The sequence below is a fragment of the Cervus canadensis genome, chromosome 10 (assembly GCF_019320065.1).
Source record: "Cervus canadensis isolate Bull #8, Minnesota chromosome 10, ASM1932006v1, whole genome shotgun sequence".
Classification (NCBI taxonomy): Eukaryota; Metazoa; Chordata; class Mammalia; order Artiodactyla; family Cervidae; genus Cervus; species Cervus canadensis.
Window position 1 is genome coordinate 70,103,671 of NC_057395.1, and position 18,977 is coordinate 70,122,647.

General features: G+C 45.4%; 1 protein-coding gene across 12 annotated transcripts in view; it reads right to left on the reverse strand.

Annotated features, from left to right (window-relative positions):
* Positions 1-18,977, reverse strand: part of PTPRT (protein tyrosine phosphatase receptor type T) — a 1,113,287-nt gene that overhangs the window by 788,665 nt on the left and 305,645 nt on the right. For all 12 annotated transcript variants that reach the window (XM_043479842.1, XM_043479836.1, XM_043479841.1 and 9 more), the window contains exon 2: positions 11,167-11,292. In XM_043479842.1, coding sequence (XP_043335777.1) covers positions 11,167-11,292 — 126 coding nt within the window. The remainder of the gene's footprint in view (positions 1-11,166; positions 11,293-18,977) is intronic.

Here is an 18,977-nt window from a genome sequence, read left to right on the forward strand (position 1 = left end):
ATTTTCCAAATACTAATAATCCCAGTGGCAATTTAGTCCACACACGGACCAACTACCCTATTCTAAACCCCATGCAGGGCACAAGAAATTCACCAATGAGAGGCAGCCCATGCCCTCAACTAGTTCACAGTCTTAATGAGGAATCAGGGAAAATAAATCATAAACTCAGTCATAAAAGCACAGAGGAATTAGGGAAGACTTCCTGGAAGAGCTGACATCCTCTATCAATAAGAAGAGGTAGAACAGGAGGTGCCCTTGAACCAGAGGCCTGATGGTATGGTCTTCAGTGTTTGTGGTCAAAAACAAGAAAAAGCAATGACAATTTGTCTCAAAAACTGAATGGTCTGGAAGAATATTGGGAGTCTCCTTCTGAACAGAAAGCTGAAGGACAGGTTGAAAAAGAAGCAAAAACTATGGTGGTTCTAGAGGACCAAGGAGGAGGTAGCTCAGCAACCTTTTTTAGGACAACCTTTTGTGGCCCCACTGCCCCTCCACGGACACACCTACTACACAAGCCTCTGACTGCTAACTCATCCTTCCTAGATGATATGTCCTGGCTGAATCCAGGTCACAAGCCCAGCCATACCCAGGCTGTTGGGGGTGGTAAATTTCTAGCACCTTCACCTGCCAGCAACCTGCTCCACAATCCACCAAGATCCCACACAATGAGAGTCCCCAAATTAGGAAGCAGGGTTGGAGGCTGGACTCGCAAAACAAAATCATGAAGGCTTCTCTCCTATGATTACTCAGCAAAGGCAAGGTAAGAGGAGAGGCCAGAGAGGGGGCTGAGGCTGGAGATAGACACTGGGGTCATATCAGAAGAATATCCAGTTATTAGTGAGAGCAGGTCATTTAACATTCACTGCTACTTCCTACATCCCAGGCACCGGCATTCCACGTAAGTAAAATGGGAGCTGGCACCCCAGCTTACATGGAGAACAGGAGTTCAGCACACAGACGATGAAGAGGCTCGCTATTCATCCGGTAGGGAGAGCCCATCTTGCTTTTTCTAACTGATGTTCACCTTGACTAGCCAGTGCTTGGGCTACTCTGGTTGATTACTATTTAGAACATAATTCCTGCTCATCCCCAGAAGGTCTCCATCTGCTGTGCTAAAAGCTGGAATGCACTGCACTCAGGGGACCATTACCAGTTCCTGACTTGTATGTAGGACTTCAGAATTCACAAGCATTTTTCCCCATATCAACTCATGGGCAAATTTCCAGGATTCCACATTTGACATGTGGATGATGTTCCTCCTCCAGATCTCAAAAATAATACACAACTATTCTGCATTTGGTACACCAGGGAGTACAGAAATATAGACAGATAGATGAAAGCAGATTTGATAACTCCTGTTGGAGATGAGCGTAGAGATCTCTGTACAAAAACACCCATTGCAATGTGACTGAAGAGTCACATTAACTAGGAGGAACTTAAGCCTGCAACAACAAGGTGGCTAAATCAATCACAGAACAGTCATTGGAATGGAAGACTCTGAAGCTTTTAGAAAACATGCTTTTGAGGAATATATAATGCCCTGGGAAAATTCTTAAAAATAGCATTATATAGAAAGATAGATACTTATGTAAGTTTGTGTGCACAGATGACTTTTGTTCTTTATAGCAATTCCTATTGTGCATGTTCTCTACAATGAATATGCATTATTTTTGCCATCATGAATCATGACTGTTCATAGAAATAACTTTAGAAGATGTTCAGCTGATGGCAGCACCAGGTATACAATACATATGTCTCTATCCTGGGGTTGAAGCCTGGCTCCTCTTTCATATAAAATTTACATGACCTTGGACCAATCACTTCATCACTATGGGGCTTGGTTTTCTCAAGAATAAAGAGGAGGCAATATCTCAGAATTCACAGGATGGTGCCATGTTAGATGAGATGTACAGGACAATGCCTAACCCAATTAATGTTTAGAGTGATCACACAGTCAACGCCAGTTCCTTTAAAAGAGAGCAAAAGCCCCAGTACTGACAGAACTCTGGTGTGAATTCTAAACGTAGCCAAGGGGACAGGGTCAGGGTACAGATGTGTAATTGACCCAGGAATAGTTTTTCAGAGCTGCCCCGTAACAAATTACCACAAATCAGGAGGCTTAAGACAACAGAAACTCATTCCTTCACAGTTCTGGAGTCCAGGAGTCTGAAACCAAGGTGCTAGCAGGGACATACAACCCCCCCACCCAAAGACTCCAGGAAGAACCCTTCCTTGCCTTTTCTGGTTTCTGGGGTCTGCTGGCAATCCTTGAGCTCAGGTACCAAACAGCAAGTACAGGCCTGGAAATGAATCACTCCAGTCTCTGCCTCTGGCTTCACATGGCCTTCTCCCGTGTGTGCCTATGTGTCAATTCTCCTCCACCAGAGACACTCTGCGAGGGCTCCGGATAACCAGCACGACCTCATCTGTGCCGACTACATCTGCCAAGACCTTAGCTCCAAATACAAGCATATTCACAGGTGCCAAAGACCAGGGCTTCCACTTATCTCTTTGGGAACACAATCCAACCCATAACAGACCCCAACCTTCTCTCTATAAATATTAGCAGTTCCAGTGAACTGGCAGGAACTATAAATATTAGCGATTAGAGTGAACTGGCCAAGGGGCCAGTGGCATGAAGGAAAAGCCAGTACCATCCAGGATCCGTGCCTGCTTCCACAGCAGCTGAGTGGTTGAAATATTCCTGTCTGTACATGTGTATGTTTACTCTGGATCTTTTCCAACCCCTGTCCTTTCCAATCGGATAGCTAATTAGGCTCTTTGTATTTCTCTGCTCTACAGATTTGTACAGGGTGGAGAGAAGAAGCTTCTTGAAGTCAAGGGTTCCTTCTTTCTTCCTTTTTTTTTTTTTAAGGTCTAAACTTTCTAAAGACATTATGCTGTGGGTCTGAGAAAGGCTGGCCTAAGACGAGTTGTGGCTTTGAGGGCTAGGAAGGAGAGGGAAGAAGTTTCTACACTGAAAAGAGGAAAGAAATGGATCTGTTGGCCCCAAATTGCCCAATGGCAATACTTGAGGAGGAGAGAGAGCCCAAAAGAGATTCTGGGTGAGATATCTGGGCTGGGTTGACCCAGGACAAGGGCTCCAAGCCTGGGGAAAAAGCAGCAGTATCACTGGACCCAGAGGGACCACAAGGAATGCAACAGCAAGCTTCTCAGAGGAAACCACAAGGACCTATTGAAGCCCCAGGACATTTATAGACCCCTCGGGAAAGGGGCAGGTCAAATAACAACTACAATGTAATCTCATTCATTGGAGGCTCAGGGTCAGATCCAGGCTGATGCAAATGCCTCATTTCTCCTGCACTTGGGTTTGCAACTTGAGGTTCATTCTGACACTTAATGTTCTACAAGTATCAGAAGGAAATAGAAGGAAACCTCCCAGGCCCACTGCCTCCCGGCTTCAGCCCCTCTAAAAGAGAGCTGATGACACTTCCATCTTCCCTCAGCCCCCCAGAAACCCTCCAGCAGGGCCCAAGGCTGGACCTCACTGCCAATATGTGGAAACTCATGCCAAAGTTGGGGATGGCACAGCTGGGAACCAGAGGCAGTTCCAGTTAGTTCCCTGGGCAAGATGGAAGCTTAGACGGAGGGTCTGAGGGTGCGATAACACCCACTGTCTGTAACAGACCCTGCAAAGACAAGGAGGGGATGAAACCAGATGTGAAGCATGGAATGCTAGCTAGCCTGAGGGTTTTTCTCAAGGAGAGGGATGAGGAAAGAGAAAGACAGATGCTGAGTGTGGACTAAATTAACAGAGAAGATGGAGGAGGTGACCTCCCTCGGAGGAGCATGTATCCTGGGTATGGAAAAGCCTCTCTGGGCCCATCAGGGGCCACAGCAGACCTCCTGCTGAAAGGGTCACCTGTGCAAACCAGCGTCTAGGGTCAGGTGAGCTTGAAGGAAGGGGCAAGGTTCCAGGGTGGACTTAGACTGACAGTCTCAGACGCCTGTAAGAAGCAGAAAAGAACTTAAGGAAAGCAGCACGGATGAACCCTACTGTGTGCTGATACTCATACAGACCCCAGTCCACTTAACTCTCACGCTGGTCCCCATGTTAACGATGAAGAAATTGAGGCAGAGGGATGAAGGCCCAGTGTCAGTGGGCTACGGGGTAGGACTGGAAGAAGCTGGCCCAAAACAAGCCTATGATGAGGACTTTCAAAGCGGAGAACAGGATGCTATGATAGAGAACATCAAGGGGGTCCTTCATCAGACAGACCAAGGAGGGGCATCTCCCTGAGAAGGGGTGATGCTGGGACCTGAGGAAACCAGGCAAGTGAAGATCAGAGAGCAGAGACAACCACTGCAGGGAGAAGGTACAACCCACGCAAAGGCCCTGAGTCAGGCAGGAACTGAAAACACGACCAGTGTGTCTGGAGCATTTTGAGAGAGCAGGAAAGGGTCTCAGAAAAGGCACTAGGTCATCCAAGACTTGGCAGGAATGGTGAAGAGTTCAGGTCGTCCTATGTGCCAGGGAAGTGTCCAAGGGGCATGGGCAGACTGACCCAGAGCCTAGCACAGAGCCTGACCCACGGAAGGGGCTCAGTAAAAGCTCGGGGGACATCTGAATACATGGCATCATACTAGATTTCCAAGAGGATGGAAACTGCTGGCTGTACCCAAGGAAGAGGAAGATCTCCGTCTTTGCCCAAGAGAAGAACAAACAATTTCGCCTAATCCAAATTCACTTTCATGCCTCTCTGCCTAAGAAGCACGCGGAGCTGCTGAAATCCACAGGCGCATCATGACAGAATAATTTCAGTGATCATTATCAAATGCCTCTATTTAGAACAGCTCAAAAGTTTGTATTAGCACACTCCAATATTTATGAAACGCCACTGTGCCATAATGAGGGGCTGAGAAAATGAAGATCAGAAGTAAGGCTTGTTCCTTCCAGGAGCGAGAGTGTCGTGGTGGGAGAAGCAGCAGTGCCCCTCGGCTGGGGGGAACCTTGCTTTCCTGATCTATAAAATGGAAGGATGATAACGAAGATTTTAAATGTGTGATCAGTTAATAAAAGGCCCAAAGGCATTTAAGAATGCTTATCATTCATTCTTGCATCAAAGAAACACTTGATAAAGACTATTTGCCCATCCATCCATGCATGCATCCAGTAAAATTGTTATTTCATACATACTGTGTATGATGCGTTGACTTAAACGTTAAAAATAAAGCCAGGAACAAGACTGTCATGCTCCTTGCTGACATGGAACTTCTCATCTGGGGATACAACATACACTGAACAAGTAACATCAGTGATGCATGTTTTGAGGGAAAGTGTAGGGTGCAACGGGGAACATTTACAGAAAGAGGTGACCCAGCCTGGAGCATCTAGGGAGCACCAGCCTAAGGAAGTGATGCAAGAGTGGAGATACAAAGAGGAAGAACAAGAGAACAGGGCAGGCAAAGGTTGAACAGAGGCTGCCAATCTTATGTGAGTTCCTGAGGCAGAAAAAGGTCTGGAACATTCTCAATTAATCAGTTCAGTCGCTCAGTCATGTCCAACTCTTTACGAACCCATGGACTGCAACACGCCAGCCTTCACTGTCCATCAACAACTCCCAGAGCTTGCTCAAATTCATGTCCATTGAGTCAGAGATGCCATCCAACCATTTCATCCTCTGCCGTCCCTTTCTCCTTCTGCCTTCAATCTTTCCCGCATCAGGGTCTTTTCAAATGAGTCCGTTCATTGCATCATGTGGCCAAAGTACTGGAGTTTCAGCTTTAGCATCAGTCCTTCCAATGAATATTCAGGACTGATTTCCTTTAGGATGGACTGGTTGGATCTTCTTGCTGTCCAAGGGACTCTCAAGAGTCTTCTCCAAAACCACAGTTCAAAAGCATCAATTCTTCAGCACTTAGCTTTCTTTATAGTTCAACTCTAATATCCATACATGACTAATAGAAAAACAATAGCTTTGACTAGATGGACCTTTGTTGGCAAAGTAATATCTCTGCTTTTTAACATGCTATCTAGTTTGGTCACAGCTTTTCTTCCAAGGAGCAAGCATCTTTTAATTTCATGGCTGCAGTCACCATCTGCAGTAATTTTGGAGCCCAAAAAATAAAGCCTCTCATTGTTTCCGTCGCTTCCCCATCTATTTGCATGAAGTGATGGGACCAGATGCCATGATCTTAGTTTTCTGAATGTTGAGTTTTAAGGCAACTTTTTCACTCTCCTCTTTCACTTTCATCAAGAGGCTCTTTAGTTCTTCTTCGCTTTCTGCCATAAGGGTGGTATCATCTGTGTATCTGAGGTTACTGATATTTCTCCCGGCAATCTTGATTCCAGCTTGTACTTCTTCCAGCCCAGCATTTCGCATGATGTACTCTGCACATAAGTTAAATAAGCAGGGTGACAATATACAGCCTTGACGTACTCCTTTCCCAATTTGGAACCAGTCTGTTGTTCCATGTCCGATTTCTAACTGTTGCTTTTTGACCTCCATACAGATTTCTCAGGAGACAGGTCAGGTGGCCTGGTCTTCCCAACCCTTGAAGAATTTTCTACAGTTTGTTGTGATCCACACAGTCAAAGGCTTTGGCATAAGCAATAAAGCAGAAGTAGATGCTTTTCTGGAACTCTCTTGCTTTTTTGATGATCCAGCGGATGTTGGCAATTTGACCTCTGGTTCCTCTGCCTTTTCTAAATCCAGCTTGAACATCTGGAAGTTCATGGTTCACATACTGTTGAAGCCTGGCTTGGAGAATTTTGAGCATTACTTTGCTAGCATGTGAGATGAATGCAATTGTGCAGTAGTCTGAACATTCTTTGGCATTGCCTTTCTTTGGGATTGGAATGAAAACTGACCTTTTCCAGTCCTGTGGCCACTGCTGAGTTTTCCAAATTTGCTTGCATATTAAGTGCAGCACTTCCACAGCATCATCTTTTAGGATTAGAAATAGCTCAACTGGAATTCCATTACCTCCACTAGCTTTGTTCACAGTGATGCTTCCTAAGGCCCACTTGACTTTTCATTCCAGGGTGTCTGGCTCTAGGTGAGTGATCACACCATCATGGTTATCTGGGTGATCAAGATCTTTTTTGTATAGTTTTTCTGTGTATTCTTGCCATGTCTTCTTAATATCTTCTGCTTCTGTTAGGTCCATACCATTTCTGTCCTTTACTGAGCCCATATTTGCATAAAATGTTCCCTTGGTATCTCTAATTTTCTTGAAGTGATCTCTAGTCTTTCCCATTCTCTTGCTTTCGTCTATTTCTTTGCACTGATCACTGAGGAAGGCTTTCTTATCTCTCCATGGTATTCTTTGGAACTCTGCATTCAAATGGGAATATCTTTACTTTTCTCCTTTGCTTTTTGCTTCTCTTCTTTTCTCAGCTATTTGTAATGCCTCAGACAACCATTTTGCCCTTTTTGCATTTCTTTTTCTTGGGGATGGCCTTGATCACTGCCTCCTGTACCATGTCACGAACCTCTGTCCATAGTTCTTCAGGCACTCTGTCCATCAGATCTAATCCCTTGCATCTATTTGTCACTTCCATTGTATAATCGTAAGAGATCTGATTTAGGTCATACCCGAATGGCTTAGTGGTTTTCCAGACTTTCTCCAATGTAAGTCTGAATCTGGCAATAAGGAGTTCATGATCTGAGCCACAGTCAGCTCCCAGTCTTGTTTTTGCTGACTGTTTAGAGCTTTTCCATCTTTGGCTGCAAAGACTATAATCAATCTGATTTCAGTGTTGACCATCTGGTGATGTCCATGTGTAGAGTCTTCTCTTGTGTTGTTGGAAGAGGGTGTTTGCTATGACCAGTGCGTTCTCTTGGCAAAACTCTGTTAGCCTTTGCTCTGCTTCATTTTGTACTCCAAGGCCAAATTTGCCTGTTACTCCAGGCATCTCTTGACTTCCTACTTTTGCATTCCAGTCCCCTATAATGCAAAGGATATCTTTTTTGGGTGTTACTTCTAGAAGATCTTGTAGGTCTTCATAGAACCATTGAACTTCAGCTTCTTTGGCATTAGTGGTTGGGGGCATAGACTTGGATTACTGTGATATTGAATGGTTTGCCTTGAAAACGAACAGAGATCATTCTGTTGTTTTCAAGAATGCACCCAAGTACTGCATTTCAGACTCTTTTGTTGATTATGAGGGCTCCTCCATTTCTTCTAAGGGATTCTTGCCCACAGTAGTAGATATAATGGTAATCTGAGTTAAATTCGCTCATTCCAGCCCATTTTAATTCACTGATTCCTAAAATGTCGATGTTCATTCTTGCCATCTCCTATTTGACCACTTCTAATTTACCTCGTTTCATGGACCTAACATTCCAAGTTCCTATGCAATATTGCTCTCTACAACATCGGACTTTACTTCCATCACCAGTCACATCCACACCTGGGCGTTACCTTCGCTTTGGCTTCATCTCTTCCTTCTTTCTGGTGTTATTTCTCCACTGATCTCCAGTAGCAAATCGGGCACCTACCAACCTTGGGAGCTCATCTTTCAGTGTCATATAAGTGATAAAATCCAGGGTGAAGTGAGCACGGGGGAGATCATGATATGGGGAGGCTGGACCAGGCCTGCAGGGCCTCGGAGGCCACAGCTGGGTATTGGTCTTCTCTCTCAGAGCAAGAGGAAAGCCTCAAAAAGATTCCAGGCAGAGGCTGGGTGGGGGCATTGAAAGGAAGAGTTAATGTGAACAGGCCTACATTCTAGAACAACCTCTGGCTTCTGTGCAGAGAGTGGATTAAAGTCAAAAGAGGAAGCCATTAATGCATGTATGTGGAATCTAGAAAAAGAGTATAGATGATCCTATTTGCAAAGCAGAAATAGAGACACAGATCTAGAGAACAAACATAGGACACCAAGGGGTGGACAATGGAGGGTGGGAGGGACGGGAGGTGGACACTGACACATAAACACTATTGATAAACTAATGACAGCAGACTGTGTAGCGCAGGGAACTCTACTCAGCGCCCTGCAGGGACCCAAACGGGAAGGAAATACAAAGGAGAGGGGACACATGTGCGTGTATGGCTGGTTTATCTCGCTGCACAGCGCTCTACAGTAGAGACTAATGCAATATTGTAAAGCAACTATACTCCAATAAAAATTAATTTTAAAAAAGAAATAATTAAAAAAAAAAGAGGAAGCTGAAAAGCCGGTGTGAAAGTCTACCTGTGACCCAGGCAAGGGTGGACGGCACGGCACCAGGGCAGTGGTGGCAGAGATGGAGGGACGTGAGCAGACCTGAGATGGGCTCAGGAGGTGAAGGGGTAGGATGGAGTGATTGACAAGGAGAGGGAGGAGGACAGGGGGACGAGAGAAGCGTGACCCCTGGGTTTCTGAATCAGCACCAGAGTGATGAAGTGGCCTTTTGAGACAAGGAGCACTAAAGCATGAGTGGATGGAGATGAATCAAGAGTTCAATTTGGGAGATGCTGAGTCTGGAGAGCCTGCATGGGCATCTAGGGCATCTAGTGGTCTACAGATGGGCCAGAAGAGCCTGTGTGTGTGCAAACACACATAGAACACATACACAGGTGCACTGTAAGATCTGAGGGCTTCCCTGGTGGCTAAGACAGTAAAGAATCTGCCTGCAATTCAGGAGACCTGGGATCGACCTGGGCCAGGAAGATCCCCTGGAGGGGTGAATGGCTACCCACTCCAGTATTTTTACCTGGAGAATCCCATGGACAGAAAAGCCTGGTGGACTACAGTCTGTCCAGTAGCAAAGAGTCAGAAAAGACTGAGCAACTAACACTTTAACTTTTCATAAGATCTGAATTTATTTGGCCCACATCAAGGATGGCCGCACAGAGCACAGAAGACCTGGTAAGTAACCTTCAGCACAGGCATGCTACAATCCTGGGGTTTCTAATGGAAAGAGTGATTCTATTACACAAACGAAGACATTCCTGAGAGTAAAAGTCTGCATTTTAAAAAATTATGATGGGACAACAGGCGTAGAGGTTGTCCCATGGTCACCTTACTAACCAGCTTGTGTAGTTTTGGTCATTCTGCGCATGTAAAGTAGGATCCTACCATATCTGAAAAGCTCGGTTTTGTACCATGTCACAGCTTTACGATACCTGGTGGGTTACGGCTATATTCAGGAGAAAGGTACACAAGCAATTGATGTCCTTAATAGGAACAAGATAGAGCCAAGATATGAGCCTCCTGCTTTGGAGCCAAACTCAAGAGTCCATATGGTCACACTGGTCACACCCTCAGCTGGACATCTTTCAGCCTCACCTGGACATCTCTGCACACCTTTCTGTCTCCAGCTTAAAGACATCCTGGCAAAGCTGCCTCTCAGAGCAGCTAAGACAAGGCAGCTGTGCAGTGGGTCACGTACATCAAGTTCCTAAGTGATGTCTGATGGCAACTGAAGTGCTGGGGAGAGTTGAGGCCATCCATGGTGCGACGGTTAATTTTGTGTGTCAACTTGCTGGGCTAAGAGATGCCCCTGTAGCTGGTAAGGCATTATTTCTGGGTGTGTCTAAGACAGGGTTTCCAGAATTGGTTAGCATTTGAGTTGGAGACCTGAATAAAGCAAACAGCACAGCCCAGTGTAGATGACCATCTTCCAATCCTCTGAAGGCCCAACTAGAACAAAAGCATTTCCTCCAGGCACACCTTCCCTGGAATACACTGGCTATAATTCTCACAGGCCTGTTTCATGCAGGTATTCATCAGGAATGTATATGAGGCCTTCAGTCCCATTGGTAAAGAATAGATTTGGCATTCAGGATGTTGGGACATCAACTTTATCAGTAATAGTTGGACTGTAGAAGTCTCCCTGAATATTTACCAGCTGTGTCTGTGTAGTCCAGAAGGAAAGAAATGACTTCAAATATGGAGAAGTGTTCTTCCCCTAAGGTCCCATTACTCTCAGACTCCCAAACAAAATTCAGGGATGCCTCACTTGTAGCTAAAGTTCAGAATCTCAAAGCTCAAAGAAATCTAAAAGTTTCCTGAATCCAGATGACACATGACTTTTATCATACCCTTAAGAATGCACTCAACCTTGGTTTGCATACCTCTGGGGGGTGGTGAACTTACTACCAACAGAGTTACCTACTGCCCTCCCCAACAGCTAAACCCAGAATAAAATTCTTCCCCATGAGCCATTGTAAAAGCTACCACCCCCATCAGAGCCCCGAGCACAGCTGGTCACGTACCTGTAGGCACCGCTGGGTCCAGCATTGGTTTCTCCCATGTGTTAATCTGCTCCCAGGTAAACCCACTGGTCCCCAGGGCCACGCTATAACCACAGTTGCTATAGTGCTCCTCAAAGGAACAGCCACCTGCAGACAAAAGAGACATGGGTAAATATATCCTTACGTCTGAGGCTTGGTTCATTACCCCCGTCTCAGCGGCTCTTCATTTACAGCTTTGAATTTTAAACTCTGGTGGAGATTTTCTTTCCCTAAAAGCAAGCAAATTGGATTTTTATATTTGCTTTGGTGCTCTAAGGAAAGACAGTGGCATCTGCAAGCCCCCTATTTAAAAAAGTTAATAAGGCTAGTTACATTGATTTCAATCTTCCTTCCTGAGAAAGTAAACAGCAACGTCTCCATCTAAGTAGAAAAAATGAATGCCACGGCATGCCTCTGTAATTGCTTCCTCCAATGTGGAGAGATGCTGCGAGGCAGCGGGCCGAGCACCAGCTTTGGAGCCCTGCAAAACGAGACACAGATCTCAGCTTTACAAAGCCAGGTCAGCCTGTACCAGATGCTTCACCATCTGTGTCTCAGTTTCCTTACCTGGAATACGGAGGGGAAGATCCACTTGGCAGAAATATCAGGAGGATAAAATGGAGTAATATACGGAAAGTAACTGGCACAGCAAAAATTCTCAGCACCCACCTCCCTCCCTATAAGAGTAGCTTCCGTGGAGTAAAAATCAAATCTGTAGAGAATTAGACAATTGTGCCCCAGGAAGATAATGAAGTCAAGGCTGGCAGTATTTAAAGCTTCTCCCTAAAAGCCCAAGCCATCCACCACCAGCACTTTACAATGAGTTGTGTAAACTGGATTGAGCACACGCTCTGGCCTCTAAGTTCTCTCCAGGTGACACTTAGAGAGATGTGACGTATAGAACAGGGGCTACAACCAGGAAATGCTGGTCTGCACAGAGAAGCAAAAGGTGACTATATTCTGGAAGGGGAGGTAGAAGGGGAGAAATAATCAGGGCTCTGAAGTTCAGGAGCATCTCCACTGGCACAGAGCAGGAAGAAGAGCCCTCCAGGGTGAGCTGGCAGGATGTACAGAGGAGAGAGACCACCACGAATGAGCTTTACATGCTGGTCCACACTTCCAGCGCCCCTTCTTGTCTCCTTACTGCTCAGACCGCATCACACCATCACCTCCCTTCCTTAAATAGACACTGGTTCCCCATCACACATCCCAACCACATCCATGGTTCTGATCCACATACAGAAACCATCCCTTACTAACCCCTGCCTGTGTCTGCAGCCTCATGTAATATCACTCCCTCTTCTCCATCAGAACAAAGGTCAAAACCCTTCTGTACCTAGACCTGGGGTTTCCTCTGCTTGACAGTGGTGGAAGGCCTGTTGACAGATCAGGTACAGAATATAGTCACAACACTGCTAAAGTAAACCTATGAAGGCAAAGCTCTCTCCACTCCCTTTCTTTCTGAGTGTGGAAACCTGGAAGAGTCAGTCTTTAGCAGCCCCAGTGAATCGGGCTGGACAAAGGAGGGCTGAATCTATTTTGGTAGTGCAAGTTTGGGGCTTGAGTTCAGAGTTTTAAATAGCTCTACACTAGACAGCAATAGGAACCTGCAGTATAGACACCTATAGAGAGAAGGAAAAGAGAGGGAGAGAGAGGTCCAAGAAAAGTAATGTAAAGCAGACACCTACAGAAGGTGAGAGACAGTGAGAAATTTCCTGTGATGGGATATGATTGGGGCCCTGGTAGAAACTAAAATTTCTGTTTGCTTCCATGTATTCATTCTTTCATTCACAATTATTTAATCGAGCTTTTAGGGTAGATCTAGCAGAGAACAAGGTGCTATCTATACAGTGGTTTATAAGAGGCTTGCCATCACTAGAATGAGTGAGGTAACTGGCAGTAAATAAGCTAACCAGTGAGTAACTGCATTTCCAAATGTGCTACGAAGGCTGGCATTGGGTTGCCTGAGGGGATCCCTGGTTGGTGTGGTCCAGGAAGCCCTTCTGACCATGAATTGGCAACAGTTCCCTGCCCTGTAGTGTGAAGTCCCTCCACTACACCCAAGCCCTCAGCAAGAGCTGGCTGCAAAGAGCAGCCATGTCACTGGTGCTTTGGGGAACTAAGGGAAGAATGGGTGGACAATGTGGATGGATAAGGGTCAACAGACAAAGATGGAAGTCCCAAGAGGTAAGAGGAAAGGTCAGGGCAGACAGCAGAGGAGACTGCAGCTGAGATAGAGTGAAGAAGGGTGACCTCTGAAAGGCAAGGACAGGTGCAATCAACCAGCTTCCACTAGACAGTAAGCTTTAGACTGGCTGGGAAATGGCGCTGGCATAGAGGAGGGGCTGAAGAAGTATCTGTTGACTAAAAAATCCAACGGGCTTCCCTGGTGGCTCAATGGTAAGGGAACCACCTGCCAGTGCAGAAGATGTGGGTGAGACCCCCTGAGTCAGGAAGATCCCCTGGAGGAGGGAATGGCAACTCACTCCAGCATTCTTGCCTAGAGAATTCCATGGACAGAGGAGCCTGGGGGGCTACAGTCTACGGGGTCCCAAAAGAGTTAGACACAACTTAGCGACTAAACAACAACAAATGAACCAGAAAAAAAAATAATAAATAAAAATTTTTTAAAAAGAAGGTACAATCTATTTGATAAGTTAACCTTAAAAATGCATTCCAATATATATTAGGTACAGACAAACACTGTTCAATTCCACTCATACGAGGTACCTGGTGGCGGTGGTGGGTTTGTGGCTAAGTTGTGTCAGACTGTTTTATATGAGGTACTGCTGCTGCTGCTAAGTCGCTTCAGTCGTGTCTGACTCTGTGCGACCCCATAGATGGCAGCCCACCAGGCTCCCCTGTCCCTGGGATTCCTCCAGGCAAGAACACTGGAGTGGGTTGCCATTTCCTTCTCCAATGCGTGAAAGTGAAAAGTGAAAGTGAAGTCACTCAGTCGTGTCCGACTCTTAGCGATCCCATGGAATGCAGCCTACCAGGCTCCTCTGTCCATGGGATTTTCCAGGCAAGAGTACTGGAGTGGGGTGCCATTGCCTTCTCCGATACGAGGTACTAAGAAGAGTCAAATTCATAGGGTCAGAAAGTACACGGGTAGATGCCAAGGACCAGGGAACAGGAAGGATGGGGCTAGTGTTTAGTGCGGACAAGGTTTCAGTTTAGGCAGAAGAAAACTGAAGGTGGTGGATGAGAGTTACAGAGCAATGTGAATGTAGCTTAATGCCACTGAAGTGTACGGTTAAATACGGTTAAAATAGGATATTTTATATTATGTGACTTTTACCGCAATAAAGAACATCTTTTAAAACTGAGTGGGATACCAGACAGAGCCCAAGCTACATTCAGTAACAGTGAGCCCACAGCAGTCCCCACACTCCACCTGCTCTTTCTGGTCTCACACTCGCCACTTCTACCTAGAAAGCTCCTTCCCCATGCTGCCTGTCGGACAAACTCCGAACTAGCCTCTCCAAACCACTCCCTCTATTGACTGCATCTGACCAAAACAGCAGAGTGAATGCCACACATCTGAGACACAACACACTCCATTTAAAACCTAGGAAAGGGCAGCAGCAACAGTTCCAACTGCTCAGGAAGGGCCGCCCTCTCCCCTCCTCACAGCGCTCCTGCCTCACCCAAGCCCGGCCTGTGGGAGATAAATGAACCAAGGCAATATCACCAACAGCATCCCGATCCCGTTGTGCTTGAATGGTAAGTGGGGAGCCTGCAGCATCTCAAGTGTCCACTGGAAGAGCTGACTGATCATCCAAAACGAGATCAGCCTCCAGGGCTATAGCGGAACATACAGCCAAGATGATGCTAGGCCCCTGGAAAACTGTTGAGGTCTTCTCTCTAAGACACATGAGAACTCTTCATTTCCAGGCCACTTTGCATAAGGCGAAGACAACGTAGTAAACCCTGGAAATGTATCATAAAGTGATGTCCACATGTGCAACACTAGTCCATAAAAATAATCTCTTACCAGCAATCCTTCTCACCTGCCCTACTACAAAGACCTTCAAAGGTGTACTTGAAGACAGGAGCATCAAAGAAAGAAAGATGTCTAGATCCCTGAGACACTCACTGAAAAAGAGTCACCCAGTCACCTGACCAATAATATTGACGTTCAACACATCAGGCGCAAAATGTCAACTTTTCTAGTCTTAATGCCACTGATATCTTAGCGTTTAGTTATTACTGTAGTGGAGCCTTGCATATGCTGAGTAATATAAGAAGCATGCTCTGTTGAGTATTTGCTCTGTGTCAGGTAATATACTAGGCACTGATCACAGAAAACCGCTGAGGTCATGTTTGTTTTCACTTAATCCTCACGACTCTGTGAAGTAGATTTTTTAATTCTTACTTTAAGTGTAAAGTAACTGATGTATTAAGGGGTTAAACAACCTGCTGAGGTCACAACTCTAGTCCAGCCACAGATGATGGACAAGCCCAGAAGCAGGAAATACATCATGAGACAGCAAAAAGCAAACTGAAGGAGAGAGTTTCAAGTCCACACCACCATTTCCTACAAGCCCGCCTGCTGAAAGGGAGTCACCTATTTGACTCTGAGCTTCCAGATGCCAGCAGAAAAAGGACAATCTGTTCAGTTACTGGATACTCTGTGTTCAGACAATAAAAGCCAAATAACTCTGGTAAATTACAATCATTCCAGGTGTTTAGATCACACAAGAACTTCTCCACAGGGGTACTGGTAACAGAAATCAACCATCCCACAATGCACAATATCTGAAACAACATCCATGCAAGAGGTGCGTGGTCAATTTCATGAGACTATTTCTCATAATCACTCTCAATATAAACTGATAGCATCAACCAAACATACAATTCAGGAAAAGCAACTCACTGGAACCCAATACGGTACAGTCTAGAGACTTGTTCCCTGTCGACCTGACTCAACCAAGAGATAAGTTTTGAAAGCTATTCGGGAGGGGAAAACATATTTGATTCGTGTTTTGTAAGCAATTCTCCCTGGACTTTCTTCCTCTCAGACAACACATTGAGAAATAAGAGGGGTTATGAGCTTCAGATTATACACTCTGGTAGCAGTCTACACTGCCAGGGGGTACAGCCTTTTCAGCTCACCTCCTTTCTTCCTTTTCAGGCCTTCACTTTCTGGTGTGCAAGACAGATCGCAAAGGAACATTCCAGTGGTCAAAGTTAAGGATTCCAAAGACTCAGAGAGACCTAGAAACTCTCAGGAGCCACAGAGATGCAGAGCCACTTCACCGGCACTAGGACTGGCTACTGAGAACCTCTGGGAAGGAGGAGAAGGAAAAGAAGGCTAGCTTTCTGTGGATCCTCAGCATGAAGTATTTAGACCCATGCTCCTAAGTCTTATTGCAGCTCCTCCTGCTCTTTCACAAATTATATTTACCTCTTTTGGTGGAATTCCTTGGTACCGTAACACCTGTGGGAAGAGGCTCCAGACCACAGGTGTCTGTGGCAGGCTACTTGGGGAAGGCTTACAACTGGAGAGATTCCCAAAAGAGAGTCATCTGGATGCTCACCTCACTCCGTTTTAAAGCGGCCACACTCAACTGATGTCAACTCCATCACCATTAATTTGGAAGAAAACAAAAGTCTCCTAAACCTACCCCCACCCCTAGAATTGGGCTCAGCCTCCAAAGCACATGTCCCAGTTGGGAGAAGACCAAAATAACTGTGGACATGGCCATAAGCTGAGGACTCAGCAGTATCTCCCTACATTGGGACAGAGAAGCTATTTCCCTGGACAGGTTGAGGTCAAAATGTAGTAAAGGCCCCAGATGCTCTGATGTGAGTCAAGCATAAAAAGTCAACAGAGAAATGGAAAACGGTAGCAAGGAAATTGGATTTTGAAAATCCATTTGGGTTTGGTAATGTATAGCATATCAGCATCTGTAAGGGAAGTAAAAATAGTGCAGGATACATACTTTAAGATACATTAAAGCATAAATAAAGTTTATAGTGCCAATCAGGATTTTTTTTAAACATGAGCTCCTCTTTTGAAAATGAGAGGAATAGAAATTCAATAAAAATATAAATGTGTCTGCCTCTGCATTTCTCAGATATGATCCTGTGTATTCTTAAACAGAATTGAGTTCAGAAAAGAAACTAAAGGTTTGCAGGGCTTCTGCTCCATGCGAGGCACTGTACTTGAGCTATGTAAGTATGTATATAAATATATACATTTTTAAAAATATTTCTATATGTATGTTTATGCATGGAAGTGGGCTTCCCAGATGGTGCAGTGGTAAAGAATCTGCCTGCCAATGCAGAAGATGCAAGAGGATTTGAACCCTGGGTCGGGGAGGTCCCCTGGAGGAGGAAATGGCAACCTACTCTAGTGTTAGCCTGGAAAATTCCATGGACAGAGGAGCCTGGCAGGTTACAGTCCATGGGGTCGCAAAGAGTTGGGACATGACTGAGCATGCACACACAAATGCATGAAAGTTAAGTCTTACCAACCCCACTCCCTAAGACAAGGGTCAACCAACTTTTTCTATAGATGGTCAGACAGTAAAGATGTTCACGTTGCAGGTGTATTGGTTTTTTCTTGCTACCAACACGTTATCACAAACTCAAAACAACACCCATTGATTTTTTTATCTCCTGGTTTCCACAGGTAAGAAGTGAAGGCCAGGTTGCACCATATCAGGGCCTCACAAGACTGAGGTCAAGGTAACAGGAGACCCGATTTCCTTTCTGGAGTCCAGGTCAACTTTTGCAGGGTGTTTGGCAGAATTCAGCTCCTTATAATAATTATAGCATCGGGGCTTCTAGAGAAGAGAATGGCTACCCACTTCAGTATTCTTGCCTGGAGAAGCCCATGGACAGAGGAACCTATTGGGCTATGGGGTTGCAAAGAGTCCGAATGACTGAGTGACTAACACTTTCACTCCTGACCTCTGGGGGTCATCATGTAAGCGCTGCTCTCAGTTCCTAGGAGCCACCCACAGTTCCTGCCATAAACCCTCTCTACTCTCTTCCTGAGCAAGGCTCCATCCTGTTTAAGGGCTCATATGATTCAGTCAGGCCTACCCAAACAAGATCATCTTCTTTATTAAAGTCAGCCAACTTGGGACCTTAATTATACCCGTGAAACCCCTTCACCTTGGTCAGTGACATAACCTAATCACAAGAGTAAGATCTGGGACTTCCCTGGTGGTCCAGTGGTTCCGACTTTGCCTTCCAATGCAGGGGGTGCGGGTTTGATCCTAGATTGGGGAGCTAAGACCCCCTCATGCCTTCCAACCAAAAACCCAAAATACAAAACAGAAGCAATATTGTAACAAATTCAATAAAGACTCTAAAAATGATCCACATCAAAAAAAATCTAGAAAAGGGTGAAATCTATCCTATCCCAGTCCCTCTCAAAGGACGGGGATTAAACAAGACACAAATACCAGGGGCCAGTAACTGTGGAGACCAATTTGGCATTCTGCCCACCACGGAAGGACCCTTGGTCTCCGTCACTAAGACTTAGCAGTGCCACTGTAGCAGAAGCAGCCACAAGTCACACAGAAAGAGGGGCAGGGTTGTCTGCTAATAAGACTGGATTTACTGATGCTGCACTTTGAATTTCCTATGATTCCCACATACCACAAAATAGTATTCTTCTTTTGATTTGTCTAACCATTTAAAAATGTGAAAACCAATCTTCCTTTGCGGATGGAGTACAAAATCAGTGAAGGTCCAGAACTGGCCTGGAGGCTCTAGTTGGCTAACCTCTGCTTTGATCCCGTGAAATTTTACAATTTTAACACGGTCACGGAAAA